Source organism: Falco rusticolus, chromosome 6 (assembly GCF_015220075.1).
Source record: "Falco rusticolus isolate bFalRus1 chromosome 6, bFalRus1.pri, whole genome shotgun sequence".
Taxonomy (NCBI): Eukaryota; Metazoa; Chordata; class Aves; order Falconiformes; family Falconidae; genus Falco; species Falco rusticolus.
The window spans coordinates 54,166,165-54,193,847 of NC_051192.1; the positions used below are offsets into that span (position 1 = coordinate 54,166,165).

The window sequence follows — 27,683 nt, forward strand, 5'->3', positions numbered from 1 at the left end:
ATGTAATGTTAAAATTCAGCATTTAAGTTCTTCATTTTCTCTTCACACAACAGCTGTCGTAACATGTAAAATCTTTGTTACCTGCATTCGCATGTTTCTTCACAAAGGAAAAAACCCACAGAAACCATTTCCCTTTGTTTGTTCTTTTCTAGGCTATTTAAATTTTGCTGTAAACTATGTTAATGTACAGGCTTTACTCAAACCAGTGAAGGCTTGTGAAGAAACAATGAATAACTGATAGTATTTGTGTGTTTCACAAGCTCAAGCATTGACAAGCTAGTTTTACTGTTTGTCCAATGCACAACAGCTGTCTACAGCACTGAGCATGAGATTAAGCCACTCAGACACTACAGGTAGCTAATCAGTCTTTACAAATTGACCGAAACCTGCTAGATTTAGGAAAGCCCTGTATTCATTCCAAAGATTTTCTCCAAATTAGTAAGTTATCCAATCCACAATTTATTGCCTTTTGTAAAGGCACTTCTAGTCTAACATGGGATTAGTGCAGTCAGCATCACTCCTGACTTTTTAAAGGTTTGTTCTCATTTTGTAGTTAAGAATGTGACACTTTCAAACTGCACATACACACTCAGGTACACCAAAGCTACAGCGAGAAACAGCTGATAAAGAACAATAGATAGCCATAGAGAATCAAGCTGTCCAGCCTCTTAAAATACTGGTAGCAGACATGAAACATTGAAATACTAAAGCACAGACTCATAGAATGGTTTGGGTTAGAAGGAACTGTAAAGATTATCTGGTTCCAAACCCCCAGCCACAGGTAGGGACACTTCCCACTAGACTAGGTTGCTCAAAGCCTCATCCAGCTCCTTTCCAAAACAGTGACCTTTTGAAAACAAGCAAAATGGATCTACATACCTTACAATTTGACACACACACCCCTTCAATTTCCATCTATTTTACACTATTTCTTCAAATTTCTAGGCTGCAAATGCAGGAATAGTATACTGCTACTTTGATGTTCCATGCACATTTTAGACAAGAACAACTGAGCTTACAATCAAGCATGTGTGGTTTTCTAATAATTAGTTTTACATTAAGACAAATTCAAAAGCATCAATTAATAAAATTCACTGTTCAGGAAGCTCTGCAAACCAAGGATTGGGTCTGTGTCTGTAGGTGACATTTCAGTTTTACTAGTGGATTAGTCCGCACATGTCTTCCTACTACTAGAGATCTGACAGGCTTTTCATATAACAGTAGAGGAGACAGTGCAAAACCAAAAATTTAGTTGTATAATTTCCTACATAAACATAAATGACAGTAGCACACCTGATAGCACTGAAGACTGTTAACTGCATAGTTTTCATGGATTTCCTTGCTGAATAGGTATTTGTGCAGTTGACTTTCATTTCACTGCCCTCAAACATACCAGGAGAGATGCTAAAGCAAAACAGTTTTACACCCCTGGGAATGAAATAAGTGCATCCCTAGTTTGAAGTAACATCATTTTTAGATATAATTCAAGTCACTCCAAGTCATTTTCTACTTAGAACAAACCCAGGAAATCCCAAATCCATCTTTCATCTAACCACGCAAAAAGTAGTACAATGCCAGCAATCATCCATTTGTGCAGGTAGCACAGTCAGCACTCACTGAAGGCCCCAGGAAGTCTTCCATTCACAAACCCACATGCTACTTATCAAACACAGTACAAAATATTTAGTCTTTATGCTGATGTCTCCTCTAGCAAAACATGGAATAGACAGCTACAAATTTTACGCCTCAAGTACATGAGTAGCAAAATAAAAGATCTGGATGGAAATGGGGTAGAGGGGGATGTGGTAACCTCAGTTTTCAAATAAGGATTTTCAACACCTTCAAAATTTGGCCACATGCAGTTAGCGTCTCAATCAGCTGGCCAGTTCAGGACAGATGCAGATATATAGTACAAAAACAACTGTGTCCCTCTAAGCCCCTATTCCTGTATGGTAGGCTCCAGAGAAGCTGAAGTGTTTGTGTGACGAGGCTAAAAGTGGATCTCTATCCTAATGAGCTAGGTAGTTTAACATCACCCTATCTGTAAGACACTCGTAGCAGCACAAGAGAGGCAGAAACCACTTCAACCATTGGTAATAACAAGTAACAAAGAGCTTACTTAGAGGCACTTCATACAGTATGCACCAGACTACCTCATTTCTATCTTCTCACACATGCCCCTACCACTATGTGAAGACTTGATAGAACACCACCCTGCAGATCTTGTGATAAAAGTTAAAACCTGAAGATACGGATATTGAAGATTTTCAAGTTATTAGAGTTCAAATGCGAGCTTCCCTGCAGCATCTGTTGCCTAAAAGTTACTGTGAGAAGAATGCAAACTACAGCAGCTTACACTGAAATGTAAGTGAAACCAATCAGTTCAGTTTCACTTTAGTCCAAAGTGCAAAACTAAATAATATTTTCCCTTAAAAGGTGCTATCAGTAGTAATTAAGTCTCAGAGAACTGTTCTGCCTAATACACTCATTAAAGAACTAAGAAGCTTTCTACTTAGGGAAATTCTAAGGATGACCTGTTGTACAGTTATCTCTGCTACATTATATAACCAGGATCTGACCATCAGATTTAGTTGAAAATACTTCTATCATACCAGACGATAGCACATATTTTGCTCTAAGAGCCCAGTATGTAAGGATGAGAGTGCATCCACATATTGCTGGTTAGATTTTTGGTTTTGTCTAGTTCCATGTGTATGCAGTTTTTGGCCCAGTTAAAAGCTAATTGATCTTGTACTTTTGATAGCATTTTTTTGCTCATTCTTGAGCTGTCCATTAGGTGTAGCAGCAGTTTTATAGTCATTGTCAGGTGCTTTTATCACTAGGAGTCTGAAAGGTTCAGTTGTTTTCTGAAGGTCTCTGAACAACAACAGCATTTTGCAACTTTGCTTCCCCTAGTGTGAGCGTCTCATCTTGCAGCTCCCGAAACGGCAGTGAAGTCGTCAGTGTGAAGGGAACACCTCCTTCTGATCCTTGATACTTTGTTATGAAGTCTCTGACATGGCTTATTCTGAGAAGAAAAAAGAAAATAGCGTTAGAGCGCTCCAGTCCCAACACAGACCATATGCACAACACACATAGCCACCACAGCAGAATGAGACACCCATTTCATGTGATAGCCGATGGTGTAATAATGGAGGAATGCAGAAGGGGCAGTATCCTAAAGTGCCTCGTCCACTTGGGAGGCAAGGACCAAGGTTTGCATGCTCCAAGAGCATTCCTAAGGGAAAAAAGGATGAATATCTTATTCTGCGCACTCAAATGCTTTGCTATGGCTCAAACGCTAGTTACACAAGCCTACCATTTCTTAACCAGCTGGTGGAGCTCTTACCTGAGGTTTCTGTAGCCAAGACGTATATGAAAGATACCTTCAGTGTGTGGTACATATAGCAGAACCATAATAATAAAGAAAAGAGTTTGCAAAAATTGTCTAGGTATCTTGTGAGCTAACTGGGTCTAAATATAGTCCCCTTCTACCAAAGCAGGTGCAGCAGCAAATTCATTACAGATTCAAGCTGCCTGTTACGGTGTGAAGAGCCTTGCAACAAGTGACCAAGACAGGTTTTACTGTGGAAGAACCAGGATTGACCAATTTAATAAGAAAATTAAGATGACAGGATACATCTATACCAGCAAAACAAACATATTGTCAATGTCCATTCTCTGATCCCGAGGCCATCTGGTAGACTCTGGCTACTGGCAAATGATTAAACTCATCCTTTCTCTGCCCCTTTAACAGGGTAGCCCATGGGGTCTACTGCCTCCTACAAACGGTCCACAACTTGAACTAACACCTGAACCAAGCCTAGATATTGAGAAAGTGCTAGCTGGCTTGGGGGAAAGCCATCCTAACAGTTTAGCAGCACAGATAATGACGTTTCCACACCTTAGCCATACTTAGTAGGACAGATATAGACAGCATCTAATTCCTGTGCACACAGGCCGCAATGAGGAGACAGTGCTTGGTCTTATAAACCTGAAGCCTGAAAAACCTCAAGCAGGAATAAATTTTTGGTTTGACCATTTACAGGTGTCTACATGAATTGTATCGAAGTTCATTGGGTCCCAAGAGCAACTCAGGCAATTAGCCACCAGCTAACCACTTTAACATGAACAAGTTCCTTCCCAGGCTCTATACTCAATGCTCCAGAGTCGCAATGACTTTGCAACTGCTCAACAAGGGACACAACTCTATTCAAGACACAGCTATGTGTGCTATTCCTACAGCACTGCTTTGCTAGTTGCTTCACACTCATGTCTCCTCCATTCCCCATACTGCAGTGTTACAGCACTACCTGCACTTTTGCTCCAGTGCTATAACTTCAATCTTTCATCAGTAATCAAGTCATATCTAAAGTAGTAGTTACTGTGGCACACACATTGCTCTGTCTGCAAAAGGGTAAAAGTGATCAATTTGCCCAGACATTGCAATATATAAACTATAGGTAGATAACCTGCAGCATAATTAACAAATAATTGACTGTTACTGCTTCTCTACTGAAAGGAGTGCTACACATGCAATTATAATGCTTAAGGGCATGTACTTTAAAATTATTTCCTCCTATTTCTTATTACATCATATACAAATACTGTATACAGCACAAACATGCTGGTCTTGTGGCAAGAGGTTATATTATGATTGAATAGTCATTGCAAACCACTTCAAAAAGAGCATCACATCGGCAAGGCTGTTGTTCTGCTTATCTCAAACTTTTTTTTCCCCCTCCAAAAGCACTTAGCAGCTATTCAAACTGCCATTTACACGAAGACAACAAGCTTCTAAATATACTTAAATGTGTGAAACCTGGAATAATTAAGATATTAAGCCCTCCAATTAAATATTTATAATTAAATAGCAATTGACCTTCAGCAGTACATCACAACAGTATTCAGTTCATACCTCAGGCCACTAACAGAAATAAATTAGGTCGAGTTCAAGGAAAAAAGTTACAGTCATTAACCCTCAACTGCTGAGCTTTTCTGCTGACCAGCAGTGTCAGAGATGTACACAGTTTATCCTGACAGCAGCCTGGGTTGTATAAATCTATGATCACTTTAAATTTGCTTCACAGAGAAGCACAGGCAACATATCCTTTTCATATGATACGACTATATCGTTTGGAGTAATTTATCAAATTACAAATTTGAGAAACGTCTCCAACAACAACAGTTCTACAATTTAAACATTTAATCCTACTTTCTCAAAGCTTCTGCAAATATATCTGCAGTGCTGACACCTTCTGACATCAACCCCATTTATAAGCCACTTTGGGAACTGGAAGTTTTACTAACTAAAAATTGAACACATGGGATGTATTCTATTCTGCCCACACTGACATGGCAGGTGATGCACCTCCCCTGCCTAGTGTGCTGACTCTGGCCCACCTAGGGTGGAGCCTGAGAAACCTCTGAGTCACATCCACCAGCTCCCAGGTGCGGTGCTGCCAATGTCCAATGACCAGCAGGCTTTTTACTAAGAAATTTGCTCCACATGTAGTCGTTTTGTGAGATGCCTGTCATCTTAAAAGCTGTTTCCTCTAGCAATGAGCAATGCATACACCTGAACTTCCACTGACCTACAACGAACTACTACAGTTTCCTCAGATTTTCATTTATGCTCAGTTATGTCCTGGCTATTAACATCAGTTCACACTCCTCTTATGCTCCTCTCTTGTCAGCTGAAAGATTTCTCAAAATTTGAAAGGAGGTTTTCTAAACACAGCTGAACAGCAGTCCGATATTAAGTGACTTGAGAAGGTAGATTAGTCACAGAACGTGGAGACTTACCATGTGTACAGGCACGAGACAAATAGTTCAGATGCAAATACATATGACAGAGTAAAAATAAATCTTACCTGTGAGAAACATTAAACTTTTGAATTATCCTTTCCCCATCAGCTAACCAGATCTGGACATTAGTGATAGGCTCCGTATCATTTAAGGGCACTAAAGGCAGGTGTCTTTTGTTGTCAGGTCCTTCATGATCATCTCTTACTTTAGAGATTATCCTTGGAGTAGCACTGAAAAGAAAAGCCATAAGAGGTTGCTTTTTGTGCAAATGTGTAAGCTTGAACTTCCCTCCAGACCTCTGCTTCCAGAGCTTTCTGCCCTGTATCAGGGTGCACTGATGCCTTATTTTTTTAACAAATACAGGAATACTGACATAAATGTCACCTGGTTTTTTTTTTTAACTGTATGCCAATACATTCACTTGAAGACTTCAACATGCTAAAGAACCAGTTTACTCATGTTAAACATTTTTATAAGACAGAAGTGAACTTAAATATCAGAGGATTAAATACAAATACACAAGAGATGAAACAGTCTAAAGATTCCTCATGCATTTTTGCACTCTATTACACAGGTGAAACTTTAAGGGGTTTAAGTATTGAATTTGCATACTCAATCTTAATTTTCACCATAATGTGATTACAGTAATTCAATTTAACTGAATGTTTTGCCTTGATTTAGACCCCAGGATCTATCACAGAAACTGACTCATGTGAAATGCAGGCTGATGCACACAGCAGTTGGATTTGTTTTTTTCTAAGGCACTTTCAACAGCTGACCCTACCATAAGGGCAAAGATCCATAAAATGACTTGACAGAATACAGGACTTCAGTCCCAGTGCTGTGGTCTTAAAAAAACAACAAATTACTGGCAAAATTTTTTATTCTGCAAAATGTCTAGACCGTAGTGCTTCTTTCAATACTAAGCTTGTTCAGTATGCACTGTTAAGTCATCATAAGGCCTGATCCAATGGTACATCCTCATCTCATGTGAGTATAACCAGATGTTCACGTTGCAAAACAATAGCAGTGATTTAAGGAGTTACCATTTCTTCTCTGAGCTCAGCTGTGGTCACTGACTACATTGAACCACTTCATGGTGGTTTGCCAAAAAGCTTTCTCTTTGCACAGAAAATTTATGAGTTACTGTTTCTTGAGAGAGAAGCTGGTAACCAATCGCCATAGAACAACAGCCTTAACAATACTACATCTGCTTTGCAGACAAACCCCATCTTGCACCCTTATGTTCTTGTACCTGTCAGTTCAATCATAAAACAGAAAGTCACAGACAATTTATTACTAAACAAGATGGCTAATGACTTATATTCAGGTTAATAAAGTTAAGAGTCTTGGGCTCAAGCCCTTCTCAGTCTGAGGTATTTCAAAAACTCTTTATCACCCTCTGTTAGTTAAGTGCCCCAACTTCTAGGCTATCAGCCAGTAGAGGCACTTTTTATTTTTTCCATTGAAACTCTGCAAAAAGAATCAGAATCAAGGACTCTCATTCCCAAGTGAGTGATAAGAGATGTTCACTGCAACTGGAGACAGATGAGGGGCACAGAACTGACTGTTTTGCATTACACAGAAGTCAGCTGGGGACAAGAACTCGGCACCAACAAATTCCAAGAGACACATCTGTAAAACATACTGGTAATCCACATACAGGTGAATTAACTATCATCCACCTGCCTCTGCCAGCTTACTTCTCTCACACCCAGCTTGACCTCAATGCCCTCCAGATCTGGAAAAAAAGCTGGAGCACCAGCAAGATAATGTTAAAACAGTCTGGGGAGCAGAGAAAAAAAAGCAAAAGTTCAAGTCATACTTTGGCAATGATCAGCTTTTGCTGTCTACCTCCATCAGTGGCGTTCAGTTCCAGGTTCAGCCACTAAACTGTAAGAGCTCATGTGTGAGTTGGCTGTTTCCAGTACAGCGGCGCCTGGGACAGGCAGCCAACTGTGCAGCTGCCAGGCATCTTGTTTGAGCCTGGGCTGAACTACCTTTTAGCCCACCACTCACAGCCGTAGTTCAGACAACTATCTCAAATGGATACAGATTTTGGTGTCATTCTCAAACCAGCTTCCCTCATGGTCACATCTTTGAATTTGTGGCAGGCACTGGAGCTGATTCTTTCAACAGCAACTATGTATGAAACTGAAGCCAACGTGTTAAGTGAAGCTGTGAGAGAAAGATCTATATTCACCAAGATGTAAAGCACTTCTGTACTTAACTTTGCTCTTGTAGAACTGACAGATAAAGCCATCTAGTGGTGGGAGCTTTGGCTAAAGCCACAAACCAATCATCTATGTCTGTTACTATCCTGAGATCAAAGCATTATCACTCCTTCTAAAGGCTTATTCCTTTTATAGATTATCAAAAGAAGATGTAAACTAAAGATCGAAGAGGCCTAAGAGCCTCACGTCAATTTTCTGAAACAGAAACAGGACCCCATGAGTTCGATATTAGCCTTACCCTGAGTAATGGTTAAGAAGCTTGACACACAATGTTTTACCCTAATGAGGTTATAGAGCAAGCCCACTTTGCTACAAGGGATTTCAGTCAATAGTTTAATTAACATGCTTCTGAGGTAGTCTTTAAAATGCATTGATAAGCTTAATAGAAAAGTGAGGTTGCAAATTTTGTTATAATCCCAAACTATTAAATGCAGCTGAACTGTGGTAGATCAAACAGAATATATCCATTAGTTACATAGGTTCATAAGGTATATTGGAAAAGTCTGATAAGTTTCATTTGTTTCTCCTGTACAACAAAAAGGGAAAGGATCAAGCTCATCTGAGTTACATCAAAAAACACATCATTTCTAGTTCCTACATTTTTCTCTAAGAAAATTTTTTAATGAGCGACTCAGCAAGACTGATTCATAATGGTTGATCCGCCACCTAATTCATCCATCTGGGAACACTGACAGAAATCTGTAATTATTAAAAAAAATGTTTATTTGATAAGCTAGAAGTTTAGCTGAAGTAAACTATTCACTCATTTGTCTCTCTCATTTCTGATTAAGCACACAAATACAACTGTGGAAAAGTTCTATAGCTTAAAGCTTGTTACAGGTCTCAGAAAGCACTACTATTTCCCCACAAAGTTTTCTGCTGAAAAAGTAGCATATGCATGCAATGGACATTTATTAACATCAGGAAGTGAGCACTACTTTATGGAGTAAAAGCACTTATGGCTCATGTTTCCAATATCAGCAAAAATAATTACTTGTTTTTAAAGAAAAGGCTCCGATAGCATAGCACTGAATAGACTAGCAAGAGTAAGGGGAAAAAAACACCAAGGCATTTTATCTAGTTCATAAAGAAAAAAAATGCTAAGCAAGTTGTTGGATGTCTCAGTGTACAAGACCAATCAGCCAAAATTCACAGAAAAGCTGTTTCCGGAACTGAAGTTGCCTATTAGGAAGCAAGATCATTACTTGCTGTAGGAATGACAGAGCACGACAAGCAACTGAACAACCATTTAGCACTAGTTAGCAGCAGAAACCCAGCATGCTAAAGGCCTTTTTTGCTTTCGCTATATACAGGTCTACTTGTAGATAAGGTTAAGTTCTTGACCTTTGTTTGCTCAGGATTTCAGTACTAGCAAAAGCAAGCCTTGCAGCAGCTCATCCATCTCTCAAGGGAAGATTTTGCCTATTGACCGTATCTACTCAAGCATGCAGCAAATGAATGGACTGTACTACAGCAATGGATGAAACTGATAAAACAGGTACTTGCTTCTCTGAGGCAGCCTGGAACTATTCATCCTTTACCACAATCAGTTTTTACTCTGTACCTTATTATCTTCATCCCTTGCCCCATCAATTCCTACCCAGATCATGCTTTCCCTCAGCACAGGCATTAACAGCAAGCCCCTTCCACTTAATCATAGAATTGTTTAGTTTGGAAAAGACTCTTAAGATCATTGAATCCAACAGTTACCCCTAACACTGCCAAGTCCACCTCTAAACCAAGTCCCTAAGTGCCTCATTCACACGTCTTTTAAATACCTTCAGGGATAGTGACTCTCATTCAACAACCCCTTCAGGGAAGGAATGTTTCCCATAGCCCATCTAAACCTCCCTGGGCAACTTGAGGCCATTTCCTCTTGTCCTATCACTTGTTAATTGGGAAGAGGGACCAACACCCACCTTGCTACAATCAAAACAAAGCAGTTCACCTAAGGTTTCACCACAGTCTACTAACCCAGTCAGCAGGTCACCAGTCCCATCTGTGAAGGCCTCCAGTCACTGAATATGTACTGTTCCCTAGGCTGAGGTTCTGCTTTAACAGGCAAATACAAAGTCTTACACAACAGGGATACGTGAAGCAGGTAATTTGACTGGAGTAAGCAAAAGTCACAGGCATCAAATACATGAACTCCTGGCCTGCTCCTCTACAACAGCCTTCCAAATACAATACTGTTTGGTTGTAAATCAAGTCCAGCTTTAGCTCTGGCAATTAGTGGCTGACAGCCTCCAACCACACGAGAGTCACAGAGTAAAGGAAAGAGGTATTATTGTAACACACTAAAAGTTCTTACTGCCATAAATACCGGTTCAATACAGAGGAATTTTAAGAGAATGCAAAATAACCTCTTCTTCAGTTCCTTTACGGGACTGTCAGACTCCCTCTTCTCACACCAAGTATTGCACATACAGCTTCAAAAGAGATTATTTTCTCTTAAAACACAGAAGAGAGAGCCTTTCAGCTAGAAAACAGTTCTGTTAATATTGAAACCTAAAACAAAGACAACAACGAGAACACAGCCAGTAGGTTGTGGGAGCCAGTTATCCCCCATGCAGCACTCAGACCCCACCTAAATCCTGCATTCAGATTTGGTACCCAGATAAAAGAAAGATGTCAATAAACTGGAACAAGTTCCATGGAGGGCCACCAAGATGGCTGTGGGCTGCAATCACTTGCCTGTGAGGAGAGGCTGGAGGAGAGGCACCTGGTTCAGCCTGTGGCAGAGACTGTGTGGTACTAGGTACCTAGTAGCAGCCTGCCAGGGCCTACAGGAGGTCATCAGAAGGAGCGAGCCAGGCTCTTCATGGTGGACATAAATCAAAATAAAAGGCATTCAGACTGGATAGAAGGAAAATTTTCTTTCCCATGATGACAGTCAAGCACTGAAACAGGTCGTGCAGCTTCCACTTTTGCAGGATTTCAAGGCCTGAGGGCAACCTCATCTGTCCCCACAGCTGACCCTGCCTGGAGCAGGAACCTGGATTAGAGCACTCCAGAGGTCACTTCCAACCTGAATTACAAGATCTTTTACCATAGGTACAGTTCTCCTCAGCTACTCAACCACAGATCATGTCAGACAACTCACCTTCCTAATCTGTAACCGTGTCCAGAAAAGGGTTGAAACATTGGCTTTTTTGATAACAATACACCTTATCCTTTTATCTTCCACTTTCACGTCTATCTCCTCTTTATCAAAAGCTTTTCGTAGCTCAAAAGGCAGATCCCTTGAGAAAAAAAAAAAAGTCAGAAAAAGAACTCCTATACTATCTTCAGTATACAGAATAATGATTAAAACATCTTCTATGTCTATCTTTCCAGAGATGATGCTTTAAAAAAACCCAAAAAACATCACAAGTATATACCAAAAATTGTTAAGTGCATGACATACAACAAGTTCAAGTTCCTGATCTGCAAATTAACTAGAAATGAACAATAAAAAATACTCCATCATCATGCAAGTTTTTGAATAATGTTCAAATTTACTCAGCAGTTACCACTCCAAAGCACATGGTGTGTAGGAAGTTCAGTATTGCCATACATTGCTGCAAAAGGTTCAATTATTTTACCCACACAGTTAAACAAGAAGAAAAAAAAGACAATTGGCTTTTAAAGAGAAAGAACTGAATTTAGATGCACAGTGTTTAATTACAAATAAACACAAATCTCAGCTTTTAAAAATTAGATCATCACTAATAGCTACACTCTTTAGTGCAGCAACATCACACTGAAAACACTTTATTTGCATTAAGCAGAACACAACAATGCCTTTGTCTATGAGCTCTGATACAGATACTACATTTTTGGGTGGTGGGGCTCAGCTGGCACTGGGGCTGTACTAAGTGCTTCTCTACCATCAACGATTATGCAGGAACCATCTTGTAATTAGCATCTTCACAAGGAAACAGTGGAAGAGAGGTGGCAAACTTTTGATGCATGCACACAAAGAAAGCAAAAGGCTTTAAACAGTGTGGTTAATTGCTATTACAACTAACAGCCATGGTGACAGCCATAGAGGAGAAATATAGTGTAAAATTAGCATTTTTGATGGGCTAGTGAAGTATGGAAAAGAAAACAAAATGCAATTGGCTTAGTACTTTCACATACTTGAAAAATAATTATTAAATTATATTCTCCTCTCCATTTGTTTGGGGTGAGGAAACAGACCACAAATTAAAGGCTCAAAATTACACTGGTTTGTACCGGCAACCTCCTTTTTTAAAGCAACGCTGCAAAACACTAAACAGAAAAAAGGATAGCATGCTAATTTTTGACAGCGGGATAAAAGTAAGATTGCTATATACACACAAATGACTGAAATAGCAAGTTTGTAGTAGGAAAAATGAAATTTAAGACCAATCAATTTCTTGATATTACATGGAGCAACTATGCCCATTTAAAGCTTTTCATCAATAAAAAGAAAACAAAGACAAAAAACCCCAGAAATACTCAACCACTTGTGCGCCAAGTTCATTAGTCAAAGTACCATTTGATCAGTGGCTCTTACTAGCCACTGATTTATTCCTTATTTCATTCTGCACCTGCTGTGCACCCTACCAACACTCGCTTTTATCTATTTCATCAGCAACTGTACAACTACTGCAACTGAAACCTACATTAAACCTGTTGACGCTAAAACAGCCATTAGCACTGCAGGATCTGAGGCAGGCAGTGGCCTACGCTCCTACTGGGATACTGCAGTGCAGCAAAGCCAAGCAGCTACGCAAATATTTAGAGCACAGCTAAGTGCTATCCAAAGCACATTAACTCAGGCTGATTAAGAACACAAAACTCACTCACCCTTTTTTAATGGAGTCCAAGAACTGCTGGTTTGCAGCGTCGCTGTAGCTCCTAAGTTCACCATCATTTACTGTAAACCCATTTTTCCAAAGTTTAATGATTACATCAACCTATAAAGTAAGAACAATTTTCATTATAACACTGATGTAAAACCAGTTTGGTCTACCCAGAGTACCCTAGAATTGTAAATCGTCCACTGCATGGACTAAAAATACCGAGAGAAGGCTCACTATAATCTCTTTTGGCCCTGTGCCAACAGGCAGAGCAACTGCAAAGGATAAGTGACATTTCTAAGTATCTTTTGTCAATCAGGGTTAGAAATAAACCTTCCCCCAATCATTTTGCTTTCCTAGGTCAAAAACACTCCTTCAATTCATCAAGGAAAAAAAAAAAAAAAAAGCTGGAAGATCCCAGCTAGCTGCAACTCTTCAAAAGCTAATTTGAGAGCACACATGCCTGGTGTTGGAACATCAACTACCGGAACAGTCCAGCTGGGGATTTATTAGGGTAAAACTTTGTTCTGATCATTCAGGACTATTTTCTGAAAGGCATCAAGATAATGCATGTAGAAGCCTTTCACTCAGGAAATGTGGTAAGCATCAGAAAATTTACTTTCAGACAGCCACACATTCGTGTTATCCTGGAATTCCTAGGTATATCCAAAACCTTGGTGTTAGGGGAATGAAAAAATAAATTCTCAGTAATTAATTAACTCTGCAAGAGAACATGTACCACTTCAAGTTGTAACCTTCACACTGTTCACTGAAATCTCTCCAACTTTAACACAGATATATTTGGGATTGCATTTTCATATTTATGCATCACACCATTTAAGGAAACATTTGATCATCCAGGTCTGATCCCTGAAATAACATTTTCTCAACAGGTACTTGGCCACATGTGAGGTATATGCAGCATACACACATGCAGAATTCACCTCAGCTGGAAATCTGTTTGAACCAAGCTTGATAGTACTTGAAAATTATTTTTTTCCTCTTTTTTGCAGTTTGATTTGTTAGAAGATGACTGTTACACAAATACACAGCATGTGCAAACTGCTGAATAAAATTCCTTCTCTTTTGGTTTGGTAATCTGTCAAAAAGGTATATAGCACTCAGCAAGATTAGATTCCTTTAAGAAGTCTTGTGTCTCATGACACCAATGCATACAGAAGGAGTTCTCATCACAGGAAGGTTCCTCTACAGTAAGCCAGTATGCAAGTTTAACATGGACTAATTATTCCACACCAGCTTCCCATTTAGACATTGACACAAGTACTGCCACAGAACAGTATTTCAGAACTGCAATTTAAGGTATTGCTCCTGACACTCCTTTTTCTCCCAGGCTCAGCTGGGGATGCATGAATGTAATTTCAAGCAACGCTCACTCCAAATTTCTCCTTGACATCTTTGTACTACATGGCCTTTTTTCCAGCTCCTTAAGAGTCTTTGTAGAGTACCAGAAAGACATGAAAAGGACAGAAGCACTGATATAACACACCCATACTAAACAGCCTGCTACTACTATAACTATTTAAATGAAAGCAAACAGGAAAAAAATATTGGGCTATGTCTCTGCATAAAAAGACTGCAACTCTTTAAACAACTTCTTAGGTTTACTAATCAAGAACAAGTGCATTAGCCAATGCCAGGGTAAGTCCTAGAACAACAAGCACAGAGGCACAGGCCTGGCTGACTAAGAGATGGGACGCTGTTCCCACTGCTGTCTGAATTCTGTGTATGGTTTACTTACAGATGTACTGGATAAGACTGCCAGACTTCGTGCATTTGTTTTCCAGAGTACTCCTGGAGTGATATTATGTCAAAACACGAGTATTTTTTTTTACCACCTACCTGGTTCTTGACTGTAGTTGGGGGCACACATATAGCACCAACCTTCTGAGCTTCTTCAAAAAGGTTATCTACGAAGTAGTCACAGTTTTGCTCTGTACCATTCAAAATCTGATCATCGGTTCCTGATTTACACATCCTGTAGAATAAAGGCATAAGTAAATATGATGCCTTTGAATGCAGTAGAAGACAAGCAGCTACCCCAGAAGTTCAGTACCAAGAGGTGTAAAGAGCATGCTCCCCTGCACCCGGCTTACTTGGTTGTTACAAAACATCAGGCCAGCTTTGCCTTTTTAGAAGCTTCTTACAAATCTCCAACTGCTACATTGGACTTCAGAAGCACAAGTTAAAGAATAACAAAAGAAAAGGTGAATTCATCTATGCAGGAGCTTCTAAACTTGGTATCAGAACAAGGAATGCAAATTAGCTAATTCATTCTTCTAGTTCAGCCCATCAAACATTTTAATTGCACACCAATGACAGGCCTTCCTTAAAGCATTTCCATGATACTGACTTGGGTGACTGACTTCGCCATAAGAAAACACATACAATAAAATTGCCCTAGGATTTACTCTACCACCACTTCTTGAACCTCCCCATTCCCAGCACCATCACAGAACCACCATTACTGTCTTTGAAAGTACATTACAGAAACTCAAGAACGACTGACAAACCACTTGAGCACACTGAAGAAATACAACAGAAGGCTTCAACATTGTGGAGATTGCCAGAGTATTAAAAAAGATGCATCAACCACATCTTTTTATAGAACATTGTATATGTGACAGGTGTTTCTGTTAGATTTTCACCCATCAAAATGCAGAAATATGCAACCTGAATGAGTATCTTTCAGTTTAGGTTCTTTGCATAGTAAGAGGATTATGCAGCTTTTGGTAAACATTGCAGGAGTTATTCCTATTGGAGACTCAGACAAGTCTATTTTAAGCAATTCAGAAAAAAACCAAAACATCCCAGCTCTTGAAAAATACCCAGTTTTACATAAAACTCTGCATTGAATTCAAGAGCAGCAATGCTTACTTGAATATTAGATACATTTGCATAAAAAGGAATTGTTTGCAGTGCATCTATACAACACTAAGAATCCCTACAGATTAACATCTTCAAACAAAAGAAAAACTCATCATTAAAGAAGAAATTTCAAAAGTATGCTGTCCCCATTACAGTTTTCTAATAGAACATAAGAAACTTGAAGCATTAATCCAAGTATTCACTAAGCTTTACCTTGGAAACATAACTGGAAAACCAAATACCTCCATATCAAACGTAGAGGTGCACAGTGAGTTAGCAATTTGTAAAGCTGCCTTTCTATTTTAAATAAAAGTATTTATGCAGCTTCTTGCATCTAGGAAACATTTCAGGTATGTGTAAAATCTTTTCGCAAAACAATTTTTTTTTTAAAGCAGTGTATGTGGGGCAGGTCAATACAGGAAAAAAAGTCAAATTTTTAAAATTTATGTTAACATAAAGTTTGCAAAGTCATGACAGGAAGCACAAACAGCAAGAGGAAAGGAAAAGGAAAAAGGACGAGGGAGGATCTGATACCTACCATTCTTTCTTTACAGTTTTGATATTGTCCATGTCTTTCATTCTGGTGCTTCGCCTAATTATGAAAAGAAGAGGGTTTTAAAAAAAAAGGTCAAAACAACAAAAAAAACCACAATCAGACAAAGTGCCCACCACACCTTGCCTCTTTTTGTCACTGAAATGCTCTTTATAGTTTTTCCCGTGTTAACAGTACATTTGACCAGAAACCTCAACCTCCCCCCCACCAAGTCTCCAGATGGTTCTTTGTTTTCCTGCTGTTTCTAATTTAATGACACATGAACCATGCATCAGTTTCACATGTTCTAAAGGAAGATTAGTTTTTCATAAATATACAAAATAAACTCCACCATAACAATGCAAATTGAAAATTTCCATACTTATGCTAAGCAAGGAAAAAAATATCACATTCCTTTTCTGAGTGGCACGATGTAAACTCACCTGACTTTTGTCACAGCACTATGAGATTATTGCAGAAAAACTGCACTGCCACTGCAGGCACTCTAACGACCTTCACCTTAATAGCATGCATTATCAAAAGGTTTGTCAGGTTCCTCTTCCTACCTTACTTCAACATATTGGTGCAGCATCCCAGAAACTGTGAATTAACATTTCTCATCTATCATTTAGCTGGACAGAAAATCCTGGATTTGCAAGTTCTTTATATACTACAGGATTAGTCTGCTGAGTCAGAAGAAATGAAGAATACCACACTGATCTCATTACACTCATCTCTGAGCTCTCTGAAAAGTTACAGAAAGTCACAAAAAGCCAGACACTCCCCAAAAACACCCTTAAAAAAACATAAAATCACTCTAAAATGAGACAAGTCCCCAGGAGAAAAGAATTTTTAAGTTGCAATTGTGTTTAAAGAGTTATTCCTGAAGTCCACTGGGTGCGGGTTTCACAGATGTTGCGCTGCTCCTGGCCTGTTTGGGACTAAGTCATGACACTGTGTACGGCTTTTAGAGAGCATCAACCTAAGTACTGACAGCCACCATACTCCTGAAGAAATGGTATGCACAGCAAGACTAAAATAAATTTTAAGTGGTCTTGACATGTAATTTAACAAAAGATGGAGGGGTTCAGGGGAAACAACATTCACTGCAACACTAACAAAAAACCCCAGTTATTCAGTACTAATTCACGTTCCTCAGGAGATTGATATTAGTATTCTTGCATCTTGAAATTTAAATCCTTGTGAGACATGCTCTGTAGAAATGTATATAACCTTTCTGAAAATCCCCATAATGACCAAAAAGATTCAGTCAATATGTTGGTAACAGGTTTTAAAGCTTAGGCAGCCTTCAAATTAACTGCTGCTATTATGCATTAGGTCAAAACATTACACTTAACACACCTTTGACATGTCACACAAGATGCAGTACAGTCTTCGTCCCCCGCCTCCCGAAATGTTCTGCCCAGACATTATATATATCTCAGACACGCCTGTGCTGGTACCTTATGACCTTGTTCGTGTATCTGATTGCTGTTCTTGGAACTTTGTACCTCTACTTGGAAAATGTGAACTTTCAGGATCAAGTAAGTATAGCATATTTAAAAATGCTTAAAAAAATAGTTTTTCAAACTTGTCCAAAATTATTTTAACATGCTTTAGCACAAAGTAATTTTTTGTGTTTTCTGTTAATGCAATTATCTTCTAATCTCTCGCTATTCAATGGATTGCTCCCCAAAGCAACAAGAGCCACCTCCAGCCATCTGCTTTTGTTGGTTCTCTGTGACTTGTCATCAGCGCTGTTGAAAAGAGACAGACAATGAAGCAGCTCTTCAAATTAATTCTTTTGCTACATTAGGCTGGCCTCAAACGTGCGTGAATATTATTCAAAACTGGTCAGCTGTGAAAGTCGCTGTTCCTTCTGAAGTACAACAGCAATTAAACTTAGAAAGCATGTTTGCGTTAATACATCAAGGTGAAGAAATCGGCTTATACAGCATATCGATGTTTATTGTGACCAAAAAAGCTATTAGGAGACAGTCAGCAGACTGCGCTGCCAGCACCGTAGCCCAGCAAGCCAGCCCGACCGGCACAGCCCACCGCTCCCGCCGGCCAGCCCTCGGTGTACCTCGGTGACCGCCTGGGTGCACGGGTTTTGCGTCCGTGATAAACACGGAGCCGAACCTCCACCTCCGGAAATTAAATGTGAAGCAGAGGCAGAAGCCGCAGCTGCCCGCAGCTCACCACAGCCACATCCAGCAACCGCGGCAGGATGCTCCCGGCCCTGCCCGGCCGCTCCTGCCCTCCCGCCCCCAGCGCTGCCCCCGGCCCCCTCAGGCAAGCAGCTCTCACCTACACAGCCACAGCCACGGGAGCTGCAGCCGGTATTTTTGTGCTCGAAACTGTCGAGCCCACGCAGCTGATTCCTTGAACGCAAGAAAAACAAAACAAAAACTACCTTGGATGCTCTCCTCGCGCTGGTGGGCTGCAACACGCGAGGCAGCCCGCACAGCCCCCCCGCCACGCCAGCCTGCCTCACTGACTCTGGCTGAAAGTATAAACTTCTCAAGCTCAGCACGCTTCACAGCACTATCGCTGCACCGCGCGCAAATCGCGACCGAAACCTGTACCGTGCCGTCCAACAAAGAAACAGGCAGCCACAGAGAAACGGCGGGCGTGCATCAAAAGCGAGATGAGCATCAAACCTCATGGCCTGAGCATGACCGACGGGCTCAGGCAGGAGGCACAGCGCACACGGCGTCTCGCCGGCCGGCCAGCAGGGCTGCGCGCTGGGAGAAACCGCGACCCCCGCGGGGCCCCGCCGCCACACACGGCCCGCGCCGGGCGGCACCGCGGCGCGCTGGGCAGCCGCTGAGGTATTTTTAGAGACGATGAGACAATATCGTGTGAGCCAGGCGGGGGGAAGCGCCCCGGGGTACCCGGGAGAGGGGCCGGGCGGGGCCACGAACCCCGCCCCCCCCCGGCGCCCTGCCCCGCGGTCCGCCTCACGCTGCCGGCCCGCTCCACGCGGGACGGGACCCCGGGCCGCCGGCGGGGCAGAGCGGGGCGGGGCGCGGCGCGGCGCCCGGGGGGAGGCTCAGGCCGCCCTCCCCCTCAGGACAGCCCCAGGCACGGCCGCAGGCAAAGTTGAAGGCCCGGTACGGAGCTGAGGGAGCGCCGGCGCGGCGGAACGCGCTCCCCCGGCCCGGCCTCTCCCACAGCAACTCACCCCGCCGCCGCCGCAGCGCCGGCAGCACGGCACCGGCCTCCCCGCCGCGCCAACTCGGCAGTGTCCCGCGGCCCAGCGCGCAGGCGCGGCCGCCGGCGGCCAGGGCACCCGCTGCCCCCGCCCGGACGGGGCGAGGCGGGGCGGGGCGAGGGGCAGGGCCCACCCCCGCTACCCAGGGGTGGGGCCTGGGCCGCCGTGGCCGGGGCGGCGTGAGGGGGCGGATTGTGCCGCGCCGCGAGTGGCGCGCTGCGTGGGGTTGCGCAGCTTCCCCAGGGGCTGTCCCGCTCTGCCCTCTCGGGAGAGACGGGGGCTGGCGGGCCTTACGGTCCGGTGCCTCCGCCTGAAGGGGCCGGGCCCCCGCGTCCCGCTGCGGCTCTTCCTCTGAGGCGGGGGGCAAAGTGCCCCGGGCAGGGACGTGGTGCGGCGCGGCAGCCGTAGCGGGTGTCATGCGTGGGGGCTGCTGTCGCCCTCGGAGGGGCGGGTGAGCTCTGCCAAGCCGCCGCGTTTGGCTGCGGAGGCAGATTTCGCCTCCCGACTGAAGAACAAAGCGGCGGTTGGCAGGGCTGTGCGCGCAGCGGACAGGCGGCGGCGGGCCGCGGGCGGCCGCGGTGGCGGAGATCGGGTCCGGTGTGGCGGCCGGGCCGCGGCTGCCCCCGGCTCCTTTGTCTCTCCAGGCCCCCGCGGAGGACAGTAACAGCCACACACTGAACCCTGTGGAGATAAAGAATGCCTCATCACGCTGGAAGGGCCAGTTAAGGGCCAGAGTTGACATACTCCAAAAGGAGCTCTGCCGAGGCCTTACGCTGCGGACAAAAGAGCGGCGGGGGGGCTGCGAAGCATAGTCCCGGGGGTGCGGCGGGGAGGGGCGGGGGGCGGGACCCTGGGGGCGCGGAGGCGTTAGCGGTGGGCGGCGGGCGGCGGGCCGACCAGGCCCCGGGAGCTCGGACCGCCAACGCCACGGCCCGGCAGCGGCGCCCCCGCCGCAGTTCCCAGCTCCCACCGGCACGCTTCTTCATAAGGGTTCTTCTGTTCAGTGGTTTTATTTTTTTCCCCCAGTAGTTAGCGTTGCACTGTAAAATGTTTAGAATGATCCTAAATCGCACAGCCGCAACGAGCTAATCCCCGTTAATGAATGGGAAATCCACAAGTGCCATCAAAGGTTATTCTAAAAGCCAAGGAGATAAATACTTCATTGAACGTTGTCTTCATGTGGGACCCGTTCCTGCAGTCCCTGAACCATAACAGTTAAAATCACGTTCTTCAAAAGCATTGATGCTTAGTCTCAAGAGTTCAGTGAAGGTGAGAAAGGTGAAATCTGACCCTTGGCAGTTACAATTTCTTCCAGACGTACATCACAACGCGCTAGACCTTTTGAAGGCAGTTTGGATTAATCGCTAAGTTTTAACTGGACAAGATCTAATTACAGCTCCTGCCTATGAATCCTTAGGGAAAACAGTAAAAAGTTTGCCTTTTGTTTTGGTGGAGTCTTACATTTCAAAATACGGATTTCTGAGATTCTATTCTCCCTGGTTTTGATTGATGTTTTAAAAAACTTTGACATTAATTTTTGGATAGAACACACTTGTTTGTTACAAGTATTACTGATGCTATTAAATGAGAACTCAAAACAAGAATATCATACCACTGTTGAAAAGTTCAAAGAATTTACAAAGCTCTAAGTAAAACTTCAGAAAGTTGTTTTGCAGTGCTGGACTGTTTTATATTTTCTTTCAATATTTTAAGTACATTTTTTCGATTTCATTAAACACAGAAGTTCAGTAATGTGCTTAACCCTTGCTTGGGGGCTCTTTCTGCAAAAATTTTATAGACCCAAAGGTAAGCATGGAAGAAGGCAAGACTGGGCTTACCTGGTGTAATGATGCAGGCTTCCCAACTGCAATCACACATTGATTTAGAAGATTAGGTCTATTAACTGGAAATCAGAGTACACCTGGATACGTGCTGACCTACTACAATAGGAATCGGTGTGCTAGTGAATTTAGTGGTTTCTTAAAAGCTCTTCTAAGTACAGCTCTTCTCCCCCAGGGCTGAAGCCGTTGACAAAGCATAGGAGTCAGAAAAATCTTACAGAAGATACGACTGTATCTCCAACTCCAGTATAACATTAAAAAAATCAGGTTTTCTTAAAAGCTGGAAAGTTTCAAGTGAGAGTGTTGTTACAATCAAGACGTCACTAAAATCCTTTTAGACTCTGCGTTTCATACAGCTTATTCTCTGGCAAGAAATAGTACACAAGATGAACAGAAGCAAATGGTCCTTTTCTTACTGTGTGGTGAATAGAAGCAAAGAGCACAGGCTGAGTTCGCTGAAAAAACTCTAACAGGGTATTCATGAGATGAATACAAGCATCTCATGCCCCCTTTGTCAGGAGAGATCAGATGCACTGGTGTGGAAGATCGTAACAACCCCTGAACTTGTTTTATAATGTAGGAGTGAATCTCAGTGTTGACAAAGTAAAGCAGTGTTTTAGCTGTCACCACCCATCCCATCAAGGTCACAGAAGAACCAGTGCATGCAGCATATCTAAAAACAAGCAGAAAATTAATTTTGAAGGGATATTTTTAAACCATATATTTAACAAGGTTAACCTGTGCCAGAGGAAACCATCAGCTACCTATAATTAAACATCAGCACATCAGCTATATTGATTGACCTTAACTTGGGATAGCAGTGGTTGCCTGAAGCCTTTTGTAAGTGTATGCATACAGGGCTGGAACAAAATGGGAGGAAAATGGGCCTGTAAAATAAACAGGAGAACAGAATCTGGTTATTCTGTATCGCGCAATTCCATCGACAAAGATGGCACATTCCTCTGCACGGTGTTCTTTTCCTACATGCTCCTTGCAGGAACGTTAACCCTTGTAGGCTGCCACATAGGAAGAATATAGCTTAAGGAACCGACGTTTCAGGAAAGTTAGCTGTGCAATGGAAAAGTGAGTCATTGTTTCATGGGAGACATTGGGTGCATCAGCATTCATGAAGCGGGTGTTACCCCTGTGCAATTAAAGGAGTATCCACACATGCTGCTGGACACTTGGACTCTAAATCCACAAGAAAAGTGAATATAGCTTCAATTTTAGAAGCTGTGTGTAATGCATAAAAACATGAAAAATTCAAGAAAGCCTGAGCAATTGTTTGTACCAGATAACGCACGTTTGGAAACAACATATGACATATGAGTTCTCAAAGACTCTTGAGTGAAGTTACAACGATGATATGGTAGTGTAGTTTATGAGATTGCTCTTGGATCTGTAACAAGAAAATGTACTGTAAAGCTAAGATTGTGTGCGAGGACTAGGGAGATTTATGAGCAAATAATGTTTCTGATGGACTTCCCACATGACCTTAATCAAGCCATTCTCCATCCATATGCTTCTAAAGCTTATCTACAAAAGTGTTAATAAATGCCTATTTTTATTGTAAGCATTTTAGGACAGTCTGGTTTTTACTACAGAACTATACATCACCCAGCATAGTAACAGGCTGGTGATACTACTTTCATATGATTAATGATCATAAACACCAAAAGTGAGATGATTTGCCACTTTTGTCCAAGATGGAAGTAATTTACAGCCTGAATGATAGTGAAAAACAGACCCTGCAGATTCCTGGCTTACAATATCATCAGCCTGTGAGTTTCACACAGTTATTAGTATTAGAAGAACTATCTACTGCAACCCTAGCTCAACAGGAAAAATGTTATGGAAGCTAATGGCTAGACGAGATGGGAAGATAATTTTGAAATACTAGGAGGTAAGTCTTACCACTCCCATTTAATGTCATCCAAGAAACCTACTCTGATAGCGCTTCAGGTTGCACTGATGTTATCTATTGTAGTGTGGAAAACAATCTTCAGATAGCTGTGCTGGTAACAGGGCTGAACATTAACTATTTAATTCTAAAACATAATTTATGTAAATTTTAAAAATATAATGTGATCTTCAGATAATAAGCCATCTTCAATAGCATTGCAAAATGCTTGCAAATGTGGGCTGGTTGTATCACCTCATGTGTTCAAGTTCAAGGCAGTACCAATCCTGACTACCACACACTGCTTGTTTGAAGTTTTCAAACTGGTATCCCATGGGCATATCCTCATAATGGACAATTCTCAAAGCAGAAACTACCCAATCTTAATTTCCTAACATCCTTTCAAGGCAGGATTTAGGGCAGGTTTACAAAAGCAAGATCTCTTGTGAATCTTTTTTTATTTTGAGATTCAGCTGAAACCAGGATAAGTTGGCAGCATGACAGAAAGGAGCACACAAGAGCTTATAAAAAGAGTCCTGAAAAAGATTATTTGATTTCCATTCTTTGGAATGTTACAGCTATTCAGAGATATTGCAAGGTAATCTCTGGCAAATTGCCCATGATTGAAGCAAATGGTAACTCACTGAACAGAGAAAGGCTCTGGCCCTTACTAGGCTGAAACTATCTGCACAAGTTCTGAATAAGGCATGAGGGACTTTTTCTTTTGTTGTAATGTGTTCCTGATTTTCGTTGTAAAATAGGGACAGGTGACAACAAAATCTTCCATCTCCAAATATTTCTTGTGCCATTAAATATGACTCTTGGAGCAAATAAGGGTTTCCATCCTGGGTAATTTTTTAATGTCTTCTTACACCACTAAGTCCCTGTAAGATTTAATTCCCCAAGCCTAGTTTAATGGAAAGGGATTCCGTGCACAAGTACATTTTCATATTTTTCCAAATTCCCAGTGGTGTACCTGCCATGTTGTGGCAGCTTCTTAATATACGTTTCAGGTATCTTAATCTCTTTCTAACAACAGGAGATAAAAGGGTGTCAAACACTGCTGTAAGCTTCAGCATTTGTTATAAATTGGTTCCATTTGAAACATAGTCCTTCCCAACGGCATTTATTTTCAGAAGTATTTAGACATCTGTCTGTAAGACCAGACTACAAATCTTAAAATTGAATCTTACTGGGAATGACCTCTACAAAATGTTTATGTAATACTTAGCGAAGTGTGGCTCCAGTCCTTCTCCCCTTCCATTCATCATTGTCTTTTGTGTTTTCACTGCTGAGAGTTTTTGTGTGGTTTTTTTTTTCCTCACAAAGCTCTCCCTGCACATAGAGTGCTGAAGAGAGTCTAAATAGTTTTTTAAAATTCTGTTCTGTCTTCATACGACACTTGAAACAGCAGACACAAAAAAAGGGAACAAGTAAATTCTTGGATTAGTGAAATTAGTCCAAATCCATTTCTACAGTAATTCATCTGTCATTGTTAAACCACATTTGAATCTCTGAGTATGTGTGATATAGAATATTAATCCTATGTTAACATGTTCTCTATATTACAAAAATTCCGAACAAGTGTGACAAGCAAACCTTGTAATTTATGATTTATTTATTTATATTGCCAGTACTACAAATGGCGATGTAGCTTACATAGAAGCTACAAAGCTGTAAGCTGTTTCAGCGAAAATAACTAGCCACACCTTGTGACAGGAAGAAGACAACTAAGAAACCTGAAAATAAAACCATCTGTGAAAAACAGTCTAGGGAGTAAACATCCAAAATGAAGCATGTCTTTACATGCTCCCTACTATGCTAACATAATGAGAATGAAGCACTAAAAATGTTCAAAGCAGTGAGCAGGGAGTTTTAACTACATCAATCCCTCTACAAGAGTAGTCCCTCTGGCATCATAAAGAGTACTCACTGGAGTATGGCTCACAGAAATGAGAACAGAACACTAAAAAAAAAACCACCAAAAAACACAAAAGGACACAACTATGGTAAAAATATTTAGCAAAAATGAAATAAATAGCTTTTAAGTTGTGGGTTTTCTATTGCTTCAAGCAGATCTGGATAGGCACCCAGGAAAATCAATCTGCTTGTGTAATGACCAAGTTTATTTTACTTTTTAAAAGTCATCAGCGTTCATGAGAGGAGGAGTGCTGGTTTGAATCAGGCATGTTGCAAACAGATGTTATGCAAGCTTCCCTAGACAGTCCTGCCAATGCATTGCAATCCTGAGTTATGACATTCACTGTAACGGCTGCAGTCTGGGCCCTTTTTTGGGCCACAGATTGTTCTGTTGGTTTTCCCCAAATGGGGATGATATTTTTGCAATGTGTACAAAAATTTGAAGAAGATCAATATATTATTTTTTATTTTCAGACCACGGAATTTGGACACCATCTCCTAGTTACACGGCCTACCAGTAGTATGGGACAGGAATGGAAGTACGTTATTTGCCGTCATATATATGATTGTGTTACTGACTCTTAGCAAGCCTATCTCCTGGTTCATTCCCGCAATGTGTTTGGTAAGGGACAGTCCCCTGCAGTTTCCTTCTATTCCTACTTTTGAAGGATGAAAGGAAATGATTTCCAAATACTATTTTAAAAAACTTTGTAGGTTTTTAATTAAAATACACCTTTAGCCTACAAGGGTATGAAATGGCTACATTGCTTCATAACCTTTGAACAGATAAATGAAGAAACAAAAGATATGAAACGTAAGAAAACATAACAAAACTAAACTCATGGAGCAGAAGAACTATACTTTTGAAAGACCCTGCAGATTCTTGAACAAGATATGATATATGGTTGCTAATACAGATTAAAACCTCTAGACAGAGAATGACTGATAAGAAAAAGACCATAGTTCCTACTCCAAAACACACTTTATTTGCAGTACCTCATTAAAATGAAAATATGTCACTGTTCACAGGAAGAAAATTTTTGCTCTGAGATCTGAACAGCCCATTTTCTTATTATATAGCCTAATGCCATTGTTGCCTATTTTTTAAGTACATGCTCTACCATACTTTTTCAGACTTTGATCTTGAAAAGAAGGATGTAGGAGTATGCAGGTAAAGCAGAATAACAGTTTTAACATTTATTTTTCTGTACTAAAAGATTATTGTGCTTTCCATCTTTAAACTATAAAAATACTTTGATAAAGCTTGCTTGATCCTAACAGCCTGAGCCATGTGATCAGTAATTTTATTTTACTATTCTTTTTTTTGTTGTTAAAGAAGCAGAAAGCACTGCAGCAAGTTGCTGAGCGGTGCCAAAGAAGTCAGTGTGAAAATTGAAAGGTTGAGACTTTGTCACCTACAGCTAGCTCGATGCTCGTATTACTTGGCTGCATTTCTTTTATAAAGCTTTTGGTTTCAGGGCTTGTGTGCAGGCACTGTGGTAAGTTCAATAAAGGGCAACAAGTTGTGGTGAAAGGGGAGCGATTCTTACCGCACATCAGGGGGAAGGGGTTGGATTATAGTTCGTGACTATTCTGAAAAGTGGTTAGGAATCTGATGAGAACACATACTGTTCTTCTCCCCTCTAAAAGGTGGTTATTGGATCTGTGATAGAAAAATCATCTTACCAACGGCTGAGCCATGAACACCAAACACAAGTTGAGGCTACACAGGAGACGCTATCGGGGGCTTGTGCGGCAGGCGAAGCAAGAGCGCACTGGATGTCAAGAGGATTTAAGTGAGACTCACCAGGCTGTGAAATAAGTTTTCCACGGAAAATGGTGGCGATCCTATCCTTGGAGGCTCCGTTCGCCTAAGCTGTCGTGTTGGTGGTGGGAACGAGCCTACCTGTGCGAGCAGAGCCTGCCGGCTCAGTGCCCCAGGCCTGGGGGCAGGGCACCCTGGCGGCTCTAACCGCGGCCGTCCCTCACCCCCCGCGCCCCCGGGCAGCCGCCTGTCCTCTGCCCTTGAACTCCTCACCTCAGTGCACCCCCAGCCGCCGGCTCAAGCCTTCAGGAGGCGGCGGCGGCGGCGGCTCCACCGCCACGGCGGGTGACGGCGGCAGCGCCGGGCCAGGCCCGTCCAGCCACCCGCCGGCTCCTGCCAGACTCCGGGCGGATCACGGCCCGGGCCCTGGGCCTCAGCGGCCGCCCGGGCCCCGCCGCGGGGCCGGTGCCACCGCCGCTCCCCTCAGCCTGACAGAACAGCGCTCCCCCCGCCCCCGGCGCCCCTGGAAGCCGCCCCGCCTGCTGTGAAGCCGGCAAGTCGCCGCTCCCTCCGGCTGCAGCGGATCGCCGCCGGCCGCCCTCTGCTCCGGGCACGGCGGGGAAGCACAGCCAGGCGCCCCGCCGCCGCCCCGCTCCCCGGGGACACAGCCGGGGGCCGCCGGCCGCCACCTCCCCCCTGGCGTCCAGGCCCATAGAGCGCGCCGGCGCCGTGCTAGAACGTACGCAGCGGGGGCCGCCTCGGCCTGCGCGCG

The 27,683-nt window shown here is 42.5% G+C and overlaps 1 protein-coding gene and 2 long non-coding RNA genes across 4 annotated transcripts; 1 reads left to right on the forward strand and 2 right to left on the reverse strand.

Annotated features, from left to right (window-relative positions):
* Positions 1-26,187, forward strand: LOC119150352. Its single transcript, XR_005105029.1, has 3 exons — positions 1-2,364; positions 6,490-9,747; positions 26,176-26,187. It is a non-coding gene; the product is annotated as an uncharacterized LOC119150352 (long non-coding RNA).
* Positions 2,736-18,529, reverse strand: UBXN2A (UBX domain protein 2A). The gene is given in 8 exon segments (XM_037392825.1): positions 2,736-3,028; positions 5,874-6,038; positions 11,146-11,207; positions 11,209-11,284; positions 12,858-12,967; positions 14,711-14,846; positions 16,275-16,328; positions 16,835-18,529. Coding segments are annotated over 8 exon segments (801 nt in total). The 5' UTR covers positions 16,861-18,529; the 3' UTR covers positions 2,736-2,856.
* Positions 24,827-27,601, reverse strand: LOC119150353. Of its 2 annotated transcripts, none has more exons than XR_005105031.1 (2): positions 27,185-27,601; positions 24,827-26,809 (listed from the first exon to the last, which is right to left on the reverse strand). It is a non-coding gene; the product is annotated as an uncharacterized LOC119150353 (long non-coding RNA). The 2 variants fall into 2 exon arrangements; XR_005105030.1 differs by lacking the exon at positions 27,185-27,601 and adding an exon at positions 26,954-27,178.
* Between the last annotated feature and the right edge of the window lie 82 nt (positions 27,602-27,683).